A 17,395-nucleotide genomic window follows, 5' to 3' on the forward strand; every position below is an offset into this window, starting at 1 on the left:
TACATACAGGGAGACAGTCATCCAAGATACTTTGGGTACTTTCTTGATAAAGGTGCAGAGATACAGCTCAGCAGTGCCATGGCCATTAAAGGATGGTTTCTTTCTACTGAGGAGCAGGGAAGATTTACCTGTTTCCTTTAGGTTTTCACCTTTGCTGTTTATTCACCGTCAGAAGGTGGTAGTATTTGAATACCTCCCTTTTCCTGCACCAACTGGGAAAAATGATAGAGGTGTTTGCTCTCGCTGCGTGTACTTATATTAGCAACCTAAAATTATCACTGGGCACTGTAAACTTGCTTAAGCTGCAAAGAATATTCAGTAAGTCCGTGTCGGAGCTCATAAAGTTTCACTGTGCCTACTGCTGTTCCCATTACTTGAAATGGAAACCTGAATGTGGTTTACTTACTTAAGGATGCTGTGTGCTATGTTGATCAAACTTTTACCTTTCCTTGTTTTCCTTTTCTCTCTTCTAACTTAGCAGGATAAAAACAAAATAAGTCAGTGCTCTCCTTTTGATTATGTTAAAGATAACCAAAAAATGGTACTTAATACTATCAGGCAATTAGGTCTGTTTTATTTGTGACTAAAAGAAAACATTTTCCTGGAACTCTTCATTGTTATGGCTGAAATTGCCTTTTATTTTTTATTTGTTTAGTGTTTAAGTGTATTTACTTATTTTGAGAGAAAAAGAGAGGGCACAAGAAGGACAGAGAGAGAGAATCCCAAGCCGGGATTCTCAGCACAAAGCCTAATGTGAGACTCCAACTCACAAATAGTGGGATCACGCTCTGAGCTGAAATTGGACCCCCAACAGAATGAGCCACCCAGGTGCCCCTATATTTCCTTTACAAGGGGCACCTGGGTAGCTCAGTTAAGCATCTTGATCTCTCAGTTTGTGGGTTCCAGCCCCATGTTGGGCTCTGTGCTGACAGGACAGAGCCTGCCAGCATTCTCTGTCCTCCTCTCTCTGACCCTCCCCTGCTTACATGCACACTCACACACTCTCTCAAAATACATAAATAAGCTTAAAAAAAATAAAAGATACATATAAAAAATAAATAATAAATTCCTTAAATAACTTTCCATAAGTTAAAATTAGCATTTTCACAAATATTAGCAGAGTCACTAAATGAAATAGTAACAACAAAACAAAATACATGATTAATGAAGTTGAATGTTTTATTAAACTATCTTCCTTCAAGGCTGTTGCTTCACCATATAAAAATAGCACCAGCAAGCACAGTATATTACAAAATTAAGATAATATTGTTCTTTATCTGACACTATACAACTAACAGACCTTTCTCCACTGCCATTTATTTCCAATGGACAGATCATTTAAGTATTTTGACCCCAATCCAGGTATAGATGTAAGCAAGTGAAAATTCCCAAAGGTTTAAGATGACATTGTTATCCTGGAATTACATAGTTTTTATAACTAATTTCTAACCACAGCTAATTTCAGGATTCTGAATAGTATAACTGGAGCCTAGCCTAAAAATCATAGGGTGTTGCAAAAAATATACATATTGTGTTTATAGGCAATCGTTAGAAAGTTAAGGGGTGTTTTCTTTCATTAACATTGTTGCAAGTAGTTTCTTTTTGCACTGGTATTGCTAAGAGTTGCCATTTTAAATCCTCTGTGCACCATTAATTTAAGACAACTATGCTAGATTAAGTTGTTTCATACTAGTTTATTTAGGGGTTCCATTTTTACTCCTCAATAGATTTTATGTATTTCTCATATGCTTCTTCACTCATCAATTCATCCAGTTCTGAAGGATTACTGAGTGTTATCTTGATCAGCCAACCTGCAACCAAAAAACAGTTATCATATTCCAAACTATCTTTTTAAAGTGTCAAAGTCAAATGTGTTCAAAATGTAAAAATTTCTGAGTGCCTCAAAATTTAGTATTCTTGACATAAATCACTCATTATTTGTTCAAGGAGAGTTATATTTTAGCCTTAACAATTCAGTTAATATCTTTGCATATCACAACTGAAAAGAATTAAAGCTGGAATAGTTTCCACCATAATGGATTAAGGACTCAACTTCACACCTGTCAGAACGGCTAAAATCAAAAACACAAAATCAAAAACACAAGGAACAGCAAGTGTTGGCAAGGATATGGAGAAAAAGAAACCCTCATGCACTGCTGGTGGGAATGCGAACTCATGCAGCCACTGTGGAAACACTATGGAGGTTCCTCAAAAAATTAAAAACAGAACCACCCTATGATTCAGTAATCACACTACTGGGTATTTATCCAAATACGAAAACACGAATTTGAAAGCATACACGCACTCCCCTAGGTTTCCTGCGGCATTATTTACAATAGCCAATTATGGAGGCAGCCCAAGTGTCCACTGATAGATGAACAGACAAACTTGTGGTATATATACAATGGATTATTACTCAGCTGTAAAAAAAAAAAAAATATTGCCATTTGCAACAACATGGATGGAGATAGAGAGTATAATGCTAACTGAAATAAGTCAGAGAAAGACAAATACCGTATGACTTCATTAGCATGGAATTTAAGAAAAAAACCAACCAAACAAAGGAAAAACACAGAGGCAAACCAAGAAACAGCCTCTTAACTATAGAGAACTGATGGTTAGCAGAGGGGAGGTAGGTGGGGGAATGGGTGAACTAGGAGCCGGGCATTAAGGAGTACATTTATCATGATGAGCACTGAGTAATGTATAGAATTGCTGAATCGCTATATTGTACACATGAAAGTAATATATAACACGATATATTAACAGTACCGGAATTAACATTTTTTAAATGAAAAGCGAAAAACAAAAACTTTAAGTTGTCATAACCATCAACAACTAACATTGAGGGATCCAGATACGCAGACCAGGGACAGCTTTCTCTCACAGAAGAAACACTGTAACTGCTGAGGTGAATGGCAGCAGAAAGCAGTAGCTGAGTTGGAGGGGCAGGTGACAGGCAACAGAGAACTGCAAGCTAATCCTGGTTTTATCATTTATTAGCTGTGCGACCTTAATAGATAAAAGCTTTGGAGCCTCAATTCAGGTACAAAATGGAGAAAATTGCTGCCCCCCATACTTCCCCAGGTTATTGGGAAGATGAGCGTATGAGAAAACTGGCACCTGGCACAGTGGGTGTTCCTCTGCCGCCACCCACACCACACAGGGTGACTGGGTACTTCGTGTCTGAAGAGGAAAATAAAGAGTCCCAACGGTGACACCAAGAACTCCAAAATAAGGCAGTGTTTTCAATGACAGAGATCTTAAACATAAGCTTCAATACTGAGCTAATCTGTCTTTCCCTTTTTTAAAGCAAAACATCCCTATTTACTATCCAAAAGTGCAAAAAGATGAAGTTAAAATCAGCTGAAGCTTGCTTTATAAATCTAGGTTAAATGTTAACTGTAGCAATAATCCTTTGAAAAAGTTCTAGCAACAACTTACCATCTTCATAACAAGATTTGTTGACAAGTCCTGGATTTTCTGCAAGAGCTTCATTAATTTCAGTTACTTCTCCTGATAGAGGAGAATAGAGTTCACTAGCAGCTTTCACACTTTCCAAAGCACCAAACTCCTCTAAATTGAGAAAATTAAAGAAAATATCAAATATCACAAGTCAGTAACCTGAACATATAAAATATGGAGTAGTCACCTTTAATACAGGCATGATAAAACATTCTAAATATCTTTAATTAAAAATAAAACCATAGGGGTGCCTAGGCGGCTCAGCTGGTTGAGGGTCTATTGATTCTGGCCCAAGTCATGATCCCAGGGTAGCATTGAGCCCCGCATTGGGCTCCACGCTGAGTGTGGAGCCTGCTTAAGATTCTCTCTCTCCCTCTACCCCTCTCCCCAGCTCTCTCTCTAGAACAAAATAAAACCACAGATTTTTGTCATAGTCCTGTCACCTGTGAGAAGGGTATAAATATCCTCAGTAAAGTGGATCTATCTGTTTTAGAGTGACAACAAATGGTGATGTATCTGAATACCAATGTATTTAATAACTTCAGTAAAAATTTTCTTTCAATTTACTGTAGCTCTGAAAATGAAAATTTTAGGAGATTCCAATAATGGTGAAGTATCTTATCAGACCAGCCTTCCTGCACATAACAATTATAAACTCTGGACAAAACATAAAAAAACAATGATATGAAGGCTCTGTAGAACGACTCAAAGAGAAGTCAGTCCTTAAAGGGGGCCCAAACTGGGTGTGATCTTGATTTGCATAATTTGTGCCGACAGCGTTGCCTCAAAGTGCACAGTGTAACTAGAACACAAACAGAAAACCAGTCTTAATTGCTTGAGGTATCAGAGGACAGAATGTGGGCCTGCCAAGGTGGCTGGAAATTGAGGGTTGAGATCCTTAAAAGAAGAGAGCCATGATGAAGAGAAAATGTCAACAGATCCCAAAATGACCCATAGACCCACACACTGGAATAAGCAGAGAGCCTAAAAGTAGCTATTATAAATATGTTATGTTATAAACATGTTCAGATCTTTTAAAAGTTCATCTTATGTTCATCATGAGGGAATACCTATAAAGAAATGGAATTTAAATGAACATTCTAGAACTGGAAAGTATAATATCTAAAATAAAATTCACTGGATGGCAATAACAGAAGGGTCAGGGAATGTGAAGAAAGAGCATCTGAAATTAACCAACTAGATTGGTTATTTCAGTCTTTTGATAAATTTTTAAAGCACTGAAAAAACAGCCTCAGTCGTGTGGGACAACATCAAGTGATCTAAAGTGAATGATAAGGATACAACATGCCCATATTTGTGGGTTATAGCTAAAATAGCGCTGGAAATTAATTAATATCTTTGGGTTTCATTTACAAAGAACATCTTAAAACAAATGACCTGGGTTCTAAAGATACTAGAAAAACACGAACAAAAGCAGTTAATTTATGGAAAGTAGACAACACTTGAAAGAAGGAATAGTGATTTTTTTCCAATGGCTTTTAGCCTGAAGAGAGGCACCAATCTGTGCTATGTGGGGCAGCCAAAATTCTGAAAGAAAATCTCAGTCTTAATTGGCGTTAAGGAACCAGAAGACAAGTGTTTGAGGCCACCACAGCTACTGGAAAGCGAGGTGGGAAATCCAAAAGAGAGAAACTAAAAGGGAGCACCAAAAATCCTGTGTATAAACTCTGCCCAGGTCTCTGAACTATCCCTCAGCCATGCATGCACCAGGCAGACTCCCAAGTGTCCCAGCTGAGGCCAGAAGAATTAAACTTCTATTTTAGCTGCTATCCACCACAAGGGAGACAGCATTTTACCATATGGGTAGAAAATACTTAGTAAGAAGTCAGAAAAATTAGAGCAAATTAAATCTAAGTTGAAGGAAGAAAACAAAGATAGGAGCACGAAACGGACTGTAGAGAAAATTAACCATGAAAATTTGCTTCTTTCAAGATTAATACAATTGATAAATAGCTACCAAGAATGATCAAGGGAAAAAAAACAACACAAATCACTACAAATATGAAGGAACAAAACAGGGGTTCTTAACTGTAGATCCTGCAGAAATAAAAGGATAACAAATGAAAAATGAGCATTTTTACACTGAATTTCACAACAAGAAATGGAAAAACTCCCCCCAAAACATAATAAAACCAAAGTAAGACGATGTAGAAAATATGAATAGCCTTATATCTATTTTTTTTTAATGTTTACTGTTTTGAGAGAGAGAGACAGAGAACACAAGTGGGGGAGGGACAGAGAGAGAGGGAGTCACAGAATCTGAAGCAGGCTTCATCCAGGCTCTGAGCTGTCAGCACAGAGCCCGATGTGGGGCTCGAACCACTAGCCACCCACTCACACCATGAGATGATGACCTGAGCTGAAGTGGAAGCTTAACTGACTGAGCTACTCAGACGCCCCTGAACAGCTCTATACCTGTTAAAGAAATTACATTACATGTCAAAAACCTTCCAACAATGAAATCATCTGACTCACAGTTCACTGGTTAATTCTATCATTTAAAGAATAATACCAATCTTGCAAATTCTTTCAGAAAAAGATAGGTGGTGAGAACATTTCCAAACTTAGTCCAAACAATATAACTAATTCCAAAATTTGACAAAGCCATTATAAAAGACCAGTATCTCTCATGAATATTAATATGAAAATTATTAATTAGCAAATCAAATCCAGTAGTGTATTTTTAAAAGACAATTTTTGCATCATGTCTACCAGGAATGCAAGGCTAATTAAACACTTAAAAATAAATCAATCTTGGGGTGCCAAAGTGGCTTAGTCAGTTGAACATCTGATTCTGACTCAGGGTCTTGGGATCAAGCCCTGCATCTGGGTCCAGGTTGAACATGGAGCCCACTTAAGATTCTCTCTCCCTCCCTCTGACCCTCTCCCCTGCTTTCGTGCTCCCTCTTTCTAAAATAACAAATCTTATTAATCACATTAACAGAATAAAGGAGAAACCCCTATGATCACGTGAATAGATGGATAAAACAAATTTGACAAAATTCAACATCCATAAATGATAAAAACTCTCAGCAAACTAGATAGAAAGGAACCTCCTCATCTAATAATGGGCATCCATCAGAAACCCCACAGCAAACTATCATGCCTAATGATGCAGTCTTCAATGCATTCTCCCAAGATTAGGAACAAGGCCAAGGCAATGATGTCTACCTTACCACTTCTATTCAACATTACACTGAGGGCTTGGTCTAGTGCAATAAGGCAAGGGAAAGAAATAAAGTGCATGAAGGTTGAAAATAAGAAATAAAGCTATTTACAGATTACATTGTTTACATAGAAGATCCAAAGGAATCTACAAAACTTTAAGAACAGTGAATTTAATAAGGCCTGAAAATGAAAGCAAAAACTATTGTGAAGTTTCAAGAAAAAAAACACACGGAGAGTACCTTTGCAAACTTGATACATGCCAGAATTGCTCAAACTTTCTTGGTTCCCAGTGCCCTAAGTATCTGAGTAACTTACTTTTCATTTTTAACTACAACTATTTAGTGATATGTGGCTGCTGCATGCTATACAAGTTCGCCACCACAGAATCAGCCTGAACACAACCACTGCCTTATTTGATGATCCTTGCTTATTTTCATGCAGTATTTGCTTCAAAGACACATTACCCAAGGTAACACAGTGAGATCTAATATTGGAACTGTTAATTCCATTGAGCTATCAGTTGTGTGGTGTCCAAGAGAGGTCAAAAATTTTAAATGTCCCACAGCACCCCCATGGCACTAGGGTGTATAAGATGGGAACTATGGAAACAGACAAAGATTTCTTAGAGAAGATACAATGTTCTATATATAAATATTATAACTTGCACTTGTTAAAAATTAAAAGCTTTAAAAAAAAAAAAAACACAAGAAAATTAAAAGGCAAAATCACAAAATATGACAAAATACTCACAAAAAATAGCCCCGAAAAAGGATTTGAATCTAGAATATATAGAACCCAAATAAATTTGATAAAGGCTTGACTAGAGACTAAACAACAACAAAAAAAAAACGTGAGTGGCAAAAAGCATGTGGAAGGGTGTTCAACAGTAATTTGTCATTAGGGAAAGATAAGTTAAAACCACAGTGAGATGTGCAGTGCCTACAAACTCTCATACTGCTAGTGAGAATGTCAAATGGTACAACCACTTTATAAGAAACTGCCAGTTTCCCAAAGTTAAACATATACTTACTACGTGTAAGCCAGAAATTCCACTTCTACATATACTTACCCAAGAGAAATGAAGACATCTACAAAAAAGACTTATACAAAAAGTTTATAGTAGCTTTATTTCTAACAGCCAAAAACTGGAAATAATACAAACATCCATCAACAAGGGAAAGATTAAAGTGTTACACAATGGTACACTATTCAACAAAATATGAACAGTAGGTCACAATATAAATAAATCTCAAAATCATGATACTGGACAAAAGAAGCCAGACATAAACTGTGGTTCCTTTTGAATGAAGTTAAATAGACAACACTAATCTATGGTGATAAATCAGAGAAGAGGTTGTCTTGAGAAGGGGTTTAATGGGCAAGGTTTATAAAGTGTTTGTCAAAACTCATGGAATTGTACATACATCGTGCGTTTTCACTGTATGTAAATTGTGCATTAATTTTATAAGGACCTTTAGCAGAAAGTTTAAAGAGAGCATTCATTAGTTTAGGGATACTTATGTTAATTGAAGTTTTTTCAGCACAGAAAGCAAGGTCATGCTGCTCACTTGCTGGGAAGAGATATTTGGAAACAGGATCTCCTGCTTGAGAGCAGCAAAGTGGATCACAGTAAATAAAACACCATAAAAGAAAATAACAACTGCTGTCTGTATAGAATGAAGAAAAATGGACAAAGATTATCAATCACAAGGGTCTTATTATGATATCGGAAAAGGTTCCTACGAAGACCTTCAAAAAGAGGGATAGGACTACTGAGAGCCAGGAAGCAGAAAAAGTTCAAGCAAGATAAATAATGGGGAAAGTTTCAGCAGAAAAACTTATGGCCAATACTGTCAAAGATATTTAGAAAAACAGATACTTAAATTCTGTAGGGCTGTCTTCTGTATGTCACAGAGCCCATGAATAATGTACCTGGTTCTACTAACATTATCAAGCACTCATCTTATGTTAAACATTATGCTTAATTTCACCTTAATCTTTAAACAACTGTGAGGTAGCTATTATTATTATTATCATCCCAACTTAAAGATGAGACTCAAATTAATTTCACCAAAATTACACAGCTGATACATTGTGGGGTCAGGATTTAGAATGAGGTTCTGACTCCTGAGCCCACTCTTTCCTGATATTCTTTACTGCCTCTAAAGAAAAACAGATTTTATCTTCTCATCCTACTTTTGGATCTGGCCATTTGAGAAAGTGATGCTTGAAGATTTTGCTGCCATTTTGTGACCTCTGACACAAAGAGGCAGAAACAGTAGGAAAAGAAGTCATGTCCTTGATGAACCTTCACTGTGCCAATAAGCCAATCCTGTATCCACCTATCTCCAGACCTCTTGAAGGAGATATAATAAACCTCAACTGTTAAATCTACTTTTAGATGAGTTTTCTGTTACTTGAGTAAAAAGCACTCTAACTGACCCTAGGCGCAAACAAGTTACTATTCAAGGTAAAGAAAACTTAAGGCATGAATCATATACCAAGATGAGAAAAATACCTTGCTTGTTCAATTTTGTCCCAACTTCAGGCAGACTACAGTAAACAACATCTCCCAAAGCTTCCTAAAACAAACAAAACAATAACCTTTAAGAAATCAAATTAAACCTCCTAGTGAATAGAAACAAGCCAAACACCAATACTCTATCATTCAGATAGGGCATATTTTACACTTGAGGGGCTGCATTCTTTGGTTTTTCTCACAACTTTAAAAATGCAGAACTGTTTTTAGCTCAGGACCTGCAAAAAAACAGGCCACCAGTTAGACTGGCCCACAGGCAGCAGTGACTCCGGTCACAACCTCCCCCCCCCCCCCCCCCCCCATATACTAGAGCTCCTCCGAGAAGAAACACACCTTGTGCTTTTTCACCTTTGCACTTTTGCTTAGGCCATCTCCCCTCCTGTATTTGCTGAAATCCTACCTACTGATCTGCAAATCATAGTCCTCAAGCCTTGTACTCCATGAAGACCTTGACTCTGTTTGTTAAGAAGTGAGCTCCCCATCAGGTCAGTGAGTTACAACCGTGCGATGCTTTGTACGTTGTCTTCCATGTAGGAGATTCCCCTCATAAACTCCAGGAGGGGAAGACGACACTTGTACAGTATTGTACACGGCATGCTGCTGTACCGGGCCTCAGTAGGTACACAGAAATGCCAGTGAAGATACAGCTGCCATTGATTCTCAGTGCCCCCTTTCCCCTTTCAGCCCCACCCTACACACAGACCCAGTGGAAAAATCATGGACTCATACTGTTATTTGCCTTCTCATTTTCTTCTGCATAATTTCTCAACAAGGGATCAGTGGGAGATTAAGAGAAAAAGATTGGCTAAATAAAGGGTTCCGCCTTGGTCCAATCTGTGCCAATTTAGGTTTTCCTTCTGGAGCGTGTATTCACATGGATCATGGATCATGGGTGCTCCACAGGATCTACAAAACACTGTCAACACTCTAGCCTTTTACTTGCTCTTACTCTCTCCTTAACGACCCCAAATGGAACAAACATCTCTTTCCTGAATAAGGTGTGTTTACTTTTAAGTGTTAACCTTTCAATAATCTCTTAAAACACTATATACTGCCCTAACTAAATTACATTTTTACTTGCTTCACCTATGATTGATGCTCTTGAAAGAACTCAAAATACTAAGGGGCAGAATAAACAATTTTTAAAGGTAGAGACAATCCAAATTAGGCAAGCGCAGACTGTTTTCAATATTTCAAGACAATCCAGTACCTGTGCAAAATTGCTGATTCCCACTGTTCCAATACCATTTTCTGTTGTTATCCATTCATGTTTGTCTGTGAATTTACGCACTAAAACAGAAGACCAGTATTTCAGAAAAGCAGTGGCACCACTTGTTAAAAAGCACTTTTCATATCAATGCTGTCTAAAGGCAAGACTTTCCCAGTATTTGTGTTTGACTTACTGACCCTGCCTTTCAGTACACTGCCCAGGAAAAACCAGATCTTGTGAAGACAGAACATCTTCTCAACAATAGGATCATTTAGACGACGGTGGCTCGATGTGAACACCTGGTGCATCTTTTGGAGATTTGATTATTCCAACATTAGTCTAAATCACACATATAAACTATTTTGGGGCACATTTCAAAGTATACTTATCTATTAGTGATCTGTGTTACAGAATGTAGTCTGTTCCTCTATAGACGGATGTGGGTGAGGGAACATAAATGCTTATAATACTTATAAATGCTCATAAATGACTTAACCTAAAAAAAAAAAAAAAATGCCTCTTTGGGTAGAGTTGACCTAAGAGGACTTCACTGCAACTTGGTTATAAAGGGGAATCTTACAGGAATGAAAACGACTTGGATCAAATTATATAACTTGACTAAGTTCTTAAGATTTCATTTTAATTGAAATAACCTTGTCCTTGAAGAAAGTGGCTACTGTCATTTAAAGAAACAAAAATTTTTTAAAGCATATGCTATCTTCTTAAATATATATATCATATTCTGAGGCCAAGCATTTTTCCAAAAATAATGCATCAGAAGCTAATGGGAAAATGGATCACTACCTCAAATACTGTTCTAGAGTAAGCCTTGCTGGTTCACTCTTCCCCCTTACCCAAAAGATAGTTGTGCTTAAATTGCTTTAATGTCACAGCTCTGAAATGCAGCAGAATGTAACTACTACTTTCTTTTTCCCCTAATCATGAAAAAACTTCAATTTCATATTCTTCACTGGAAGAAGTCGGAATCTGTCACAAAGGAACTTGCTTTGCTTCATTCCACTTCAAGTAGTTAACTGCTTCAGGTCAATCTGATCTCTCCATGTAAAGTTCATACTTGGTGCTCTGCCTGCCACTCTCTCCCGGCACTGCTTTTTCCGGACTACTTCAAGTTCAGAACCTCCTTCCTGCCAGGAGCCTTTCTAGCCCTCCAAGCTTGGATTCGGGGGCCATCCAACTTACTCCCACAACGCTGCACCAGTCTCCCTGAGTCCTGACCATACAAGCACAGAGCACCTGAGGAGCTACGCATCCAGCCCCTTTGTCAGTTCTCTCCAGGAAGGAGACTAAGTACAAAGCAAGCAAAAGCATGGTGTATCCCACTTTCACTTGTATTCCCAGTTCTAAACACCGTGCTTGGCAAACAGCACTCAGAACTTGAGGGAGTAAAATAACTTTTTAGTTTAGTTTATTAAGTAAAGGAGATTTTGAACAAAATATCTACGTAGGTGTTTGGCTACAACACTCACTTCTCCCGGTTACAGCTGTAGAACTGGCTGATTACAATACCAATTATGAGCAGTTCAAATCCAAATACACCTTTTTAAAGTAAGGGCTGGACAACAAATGTGACTTCTCTGAGACAACTGTCTTGATTTGGGCCTTGCCATCTTGCCTAATTGTAAAGATAATCTTAGGAGTAAGGCTGCCCTCACTCAGTTTAGCAATTGAGCGACCCCAGGTTTAGAGGAGAGGCAGCATTAGTAAGGTAAATGCATGAACGTCCACTTAACTTAAAAGTCCCTAAGACATTTTAGTAGACCAAGCTGTTGAGGCTAAAGACCAGAGTTAGTTTAATTCTCCTTTAACCCTTGGCCCAAAAGGGAAAAAGTGGACAAATTAGGTAATTACTTTCTTACTGAGCATTTAAAAACATTGTTTTGGGCCTCAAAATGACGTGTTTTCAGTAATTTATGTGTTTGCATGTTCTTCCTTTCAAAGTCACTATGTGGGGTGCCTTGCTGACTCAGTCAGTAGAGCATGACTCTTGATCTCAGGGTCACGAGTTCAAGCCACACATTGAGCATGGAGACTCCCCCCCCCCCCCAAAAAAAAGTCCCTTCTAATTCCCTAGCCAGATAACCTATATTAATATTGGCCAATTATTTTTTATTATTTGATCCTATAATATTTCATAACAAGTAACATTTACCAAGGACTTACTGTTTGTCAGGCTACTTGTACAGAGAGGTTACATTTCATTTCATTTCAGCCTCCCAACAACTTTGTGTGGTAGGCATTATCATTTCCACTTTTCTAATAAGAGACTCAGAAGTTAAGTGACTGCCCCAGATCACATAGCTAATAAGAGGTAGAATCAAAATTGGAACTTGGGTCTCGGTTTTAAAAACCTTGGTGTTCAACCAGATCATGGGTGTTGATATTCTGGACAATATTTAACTAGATGTAACAGTGAATAACCAAAAAAACAGACTTTAAATTCAATTCTTATCTGAGATATGCTTTCCTCTTGTATGCAAATCGGTAATTATTGATATGTGTCACCAACAGAACTAAAGGAATATATTAGCAACGAGAGAGTAGCAGCTTTATGTTTCAGAGTGGAATAAATAAATGTTATCAATTCTTCCAGTTCCAAACAGGTTTCTGAAACAGTCAATGAGACAAGAGCCATCACAGACCTATTCACCCTAAAGTAAGAAGCCTCAGTTCTTGGAGGTGCAGTTAGTGTCTCAAGCATTTGCGCAGGCAGTAAGAAAACGTTTTCTGCAGCGATAATTGCGCTAAAATATAAAGTATCAGAGATGACCAAGATATTTGTGGGCAGGGCTCCTGGTTATTTCAGTTTCAAGTCCGTGTGAGGCCTCATTTCTGTCCCAACACATCCACGATTCAGTAGACTTGAGTAGAATGTATGAGTCCAAAAGACTATCTCACTGTTTTTGGGAAATGGCCAAATCTTCAAAGATATGCTCGCTTTTGCTGGTAAAAATCTAGCTCCCGTGCTTTAATTTCACTAAGTGCTCTTGCTTTAATTTGACTTCAGAGTTCTCAGTGATAGCCCACATAGCAAACTAAAGCCCACTATGTCTCCACTTTTAGGGCCCACGATACACACATATGCAAGATAACCTAAGATCGCGAAGGAGCCAAGCGACGCTTGCCCGGTTCTCCAGCAGCGAGCGGTCGTGCGTGTGTGCCAGGCTTCCTCCTCCTGGCTCCCCAGCCCGCAGGACAAAGGCTGCGGTGTCGGCCACGCCGCTTAGGGAGACAGCAGTGGCCACGCAACCGGAGATCCCAGCAGTAGAAAGCGTGGGCAGTGGTCACCTCGCTAGACCCGGGTGGTCAGCACAGGAGAGTCGAGGTAAGCATTGACGAGGGGACGGAGGCGCCCAGCCCATTCCCCCGAAGCGGCCGGGCTCACCCCACGTGCCCGCCCGCGCTTACCAGACAGCAGAGCGGAGCCTGTGCGCAACGTCCGGACGGCGCCCGCCCTCAGCCCCCAGGGCCGCGGCAGGCAAGGCGCGGCGGGCGCGGAGGCGGCGCGCAGGCTGCAGGCCGCAGACCGCATGCTCCGCACCGCTCGTAGCGCCATGTTCGCAAAGGTGCGGGGTCGCGGTGCAACGTCTCGGGAACCCCGGCCGAAGGGGGCGGGGCGGGGCGGGGGGCGCCCCGGACTGGAGCGAGCCGGAGCGAGCCGGCTGGTCTGAGGGGCGGGGGCGGGGCCCGGGTGTGGAGGGGCGGGACCTGGTAGGGCAGCGCGCGGGGGCGGGGACTCCAGGCGGGGAGCGACCTCGGATAGGGCGACGCTAGAGAGGGGCGGAGGGCCTGCGGTAGGGGCTGAGGGTCAGGGGCGGGGCCTACTGCAGCAGGCCGAGCCCTACCGGGCGGCGCCGCGGGTCGCTGGCGGGGTTGGGGGGGAACGGGCGGGGCCTAGTTCCCGGGAGTCAATTTCCCGCAGTGAAAGTGCAAGGTCAGCAGCTCCAGCTTTGCTAACCTGGGGGACCCGCCCAGGCAGTGAGAAGGGTTCCGGCAGAGGTGGCTTCGCAGGGCGGGCATTCTCGTGCCATTGGGTCTCTGAGGTCCTGGGAAAGATAGAGTGTCCCCATTCCCGTTAAGTATGCTCCCGTGCTTCTACAGAGGATCAAGGTCACCCAGATCGGGACTCATAGCCAGTTCTAAACAGAATCATTCTCAAAGGAGACTGTCGTTGGGTATTGGCCCAGGTAGCTCTGACACATAGTTTCTGTTTGACTTTGAGAAATACTGAAAACAATCCAGGAGCCCACTTTATTACTTTACCGATCCCAAGAGGCCTGGGTACCCCCATGCAAGGGACAGACAGAAGCTCCTAGAGAAGCAAAGACTTGTCCAAGGGTCGGGAGTGTCTCCTTGGTGGAGACTGGATGGGAGCCAGTTAGCTAATGGAGGAGCAATCAAAGGGCAAAGTGGAAACCCAGCATGGTCAGTTCCTTGCTTAAGTAGCCAGCCCTGGGACCAAAGCCTTTCCAGAAAAACAGAAGTCCTGTCCCCATCCAAGGAGACAGAAAATAATTAAGTTCTGGGAAAGACTTCACCGTCAACACAAATTTTATGGCGTGGGCAGGAATCAGTGAAGAAACAGTGGAGTGAAAAACACCTCAAGCTCCACATCATTATTACAGATTGTCATCATCACATATTCCTTATTCTACACACCTTAAAGCGTGTGTGTATGTGAGTGCGTGAAGGGATGTTTGGGAGACTTCCATGTTGTTGCACTGAGCTTCCACCCCACTTACAAAATGGGCATTGTTAGCACATCTGTGCAGTGCTTGCAAGGGCTGTCATGCTCCAGTTTCCTTTTCCTTGCCATATGCCTGGGACTGTGCAAACATTACCTTTTTAATCCTCTCCAAACCCCTTTCTGATACGTATTACTTTCGTTGCATAGATGAGGAACGGGAGGCTCGGAAAAGTTAATTGACTTGCCCGGGAGTGGAATGGGGAAGGCATGTCAAGCTTTAGCAGCTGCTAGGTGGCAGTAGCAGGACTTGACCTCTAGTTGGGCTCACGGTCAACTGCTTGTAAGGTCTGCCACTTGCCTCCCTTTGGGATGCTGACTGGCTCACAGTGGTCTACTCCAGACTGCAGATCTTGGCTAGCTTCTCATATCAATACTCTGTTTTTATTGTTGTTTTGTTATAAGCCAATATAGCACAATGCAAACCATGCCCTAAAATATTTATTCCCAGCTCTACTGATGTATTTGGTGCGAAGAACAAGGTCACATGTCAGTCTGTGACCTGTATCACATGCCCTTCCACCAAAACAATAGGCAGTGTGTCATTTTTTAAAATCTAATAAGTATTGAGGCTAATCACAAATTATTTTTTTTCCTAATTGATAATCATTGTAACATCCATGGCTTGAGATTTAAAACGTCATCCCACTGCACGTTTGGTACAACCACCTGAGAATTGCCTGTGATCTTTTCTCTCAAGTGTGTCAGAAGGGGTCCACTCATCTCTTTAAGCATTTTTTCCTCTCATAGCAATACAGTTGAAGGAGTTGCCAGTTTGATATTTACAGTCAGAAAAGGAGTGGAGACTAGATGAATAACTTACAACTTCTCCAGATCTTAGAGCTTTTCATATTTAAAACAAATAGACTGGAGTGCCTGGATGGCTAAGTCGGTTAAGCATCTGACTCTTCATTTTAGCTCAGGTTATGGTCTCCCATTTCAGGAAATTGAGCCCCATGTCGAGCTCTGTGCTGACAAAAGCCTGTTTGGGATTCTCTCTCCCTCTCTCTCTCTAAAAAAATAAACATTTTAAAAATAGATAGATAGAGGGGCGCCTGGGTGGCTTGTCGGTTAAGCGTCCGACTTCAGCTCAGGTCATGATCTCACGGTCTGTGAGTTCCAGCCCCGCGTCGGGCTCTGTGCTGACAGCTCAGAGCCTGGAGCCTGTTTCAGATTCTGTGTCTCCCTCTCTCTCTGACCCTCCCCTGTTCATGCTCTGTCTCTCTCTGTCTCAAAAATAAATAAAAACGTTAAAAAAATTTAAAAATATATTAAAAAAAATAGATACGTAAGTAAATAAAACAGACTGTGTATCTGGGTAGGTTTCTGTACCAGTGTATTGGGGCCTGTGTGTATACCGTGCTATGGGTTGTCTGATGAGCATCCCTGCACATTTAGCTCACGTTCATGCGTGACACAATAAACAATGGATGATGGGCTTTCGGTTGGATAGAAGATGATGAAATCCCCAAGGTTTTGTGTATGTTGCATGTTATGTGGCTCCTTGTGAACGATCCTTTTTTTATATTCAGGGTAAGATCCTGATTCAACTGTCCTAAAAAGACATTTAAGCTCTCATCCAGATACACTTGATCTTAGCCGAAAGGCGGAGAAGCGATAAGCTCTCATCCAGATAGAAGCAAATAGTTCAGCTCCAGGGTTGATGAAGTCAGTCATCAAGCCCTCATGTTCCTCTCATCTTTCTGCTCTGCTGTCTTTGGATTGTTCCCCATGGTGTCAGAGTAGCTGCACAAGTTCCTGAAGTGTTGCTCAGGCCAAACCATGTCTAGCAGCATAAGATGCCATCTCTTTGTGTCTCTTTTTATTGGCAAGTAGGCCTTTCCTGGAAGTGTCCTAGAGACTTCAGTTTTCATTGGCTGGAACTGGGTCGTGTGACTACCCCAAATCCCTCATTGTCAAGGGAAATGGATTAGTATCCAAATCAGGATTTACATTGATGTGGCTACAGGGGCACTTTCCCATGAGTCTCCTGGGAAAGGAGTATATGGCTACTTGATCAAAGTTGGGTTCTGATAGCAAAGAGGAAAGCATGGAATGGATTTGGGGCAGGCAACCTAGAGGAGGTATGTGTGTGTGTGTTGGGGGCGGGAGATGAGTGAGCTAGAGAGGATATGTGAGGTGCACTCCCCTGCACGGGGGAGGGGAAACGTGCCCTTATCCACACAGACACCTAAACACCTTTTATTGTCTAGATCTGTGGTTCTCAGAA

The 17,395-nt window shown here is 40.9% G+C and overlaps 1 protein-coding gene and 1 long non-coding RNA gene across 5 annotated transcripts in view; one reads left to right on the plus strand and one right to left on the minus strand.

Annotated features, from left to right (window-relative positions):
• Positions 1–17,395, plus strand: part of LOC125916596 (uncharacterized) — an 86,697-nt gene that overhangs the window by 4,033 nt on the left and 65,269 nt on the right. For all 3 annotated transcript variants that reach the window (XR_007455973.1, XR_007455972.1, XR_007455974.1), the window contains exon 2: positions 13,485–13,746. This is a non-coding gene — a long non-coding RNA (uncharacterized LOC125916596). The remainder of the gene's footprint in view (positions 1–13,484; positions 13,747–17,395) is intronic.
• Positions 1,162–14,100, minus strand: GCSH (glycine cleavage system protein H). Of its 2 annotated transcripts, none has more exons than XM_049622894.1 (5): positions 13,830–14,100; positions 10,404–10,483; positions 9,173–9,236; positions 3,445–3,516; positions 1,162–1,811 (listed from the first exon to the last, which is right to left on the minus strand). In XM_049622894.1, exons 1-5 carry the CDS (start codon positions 13,975–13,977, stop codon positions 1,714–1,716), a joined length of 462 nt encoding a protein of 153 aa, XP_049478851.1. In that variant the 5' UTR covers positions 13,978–14,100; the 3' UTR covers positions 1,162–1,713. The 2 variants fall into 2 exon arrangements, with proteins under 2 accessions (XP_049478851.1, XP_049478850.1); XM_049622893.1 differs by having other exon boundaries at positions 1,675–1,811; positions 3,445–3,576; positions 13,830–14,085.

This window comes from Panthera uncia (assembly GCF_023721935.1).
Source record: "Panthera uncia isolate 11264 chromosome E2 unlocalized genomic scaffold, Puncia_PCG_1.0 HiC_scaffold_20, whole genome shotgun sequence".
Lineage (NCBI taxonomy): Eukaryota > Metazoa > Chordata > Mammalia > Carnivora > Felidae > Panthera > Panthera uncia.

Coding starts and splice junctions, on each gene's coding strand:
- GCSH (XM_049622893.1), bottom strand. CDS start 13,977: ATGGCGCTACGAGCGGTGCGGAGCATGCGGTCTGCGGCCTGCAGCCTG. Junction 10,484..13,829: donor AGGCTCCGCTCTGCTGTCTG/GTAAGCGCGGGC, acceptor CTTCTGTTTTAG/TGCGTAAATTCACAGACAAA. Junction 1,812..3,444: donor CAAATCTTGTTATGAAGATG/GTAAGTTGTTGC, acceptor TTTTGGTTGCAG/GTTGGCTGATCAAGATAACA.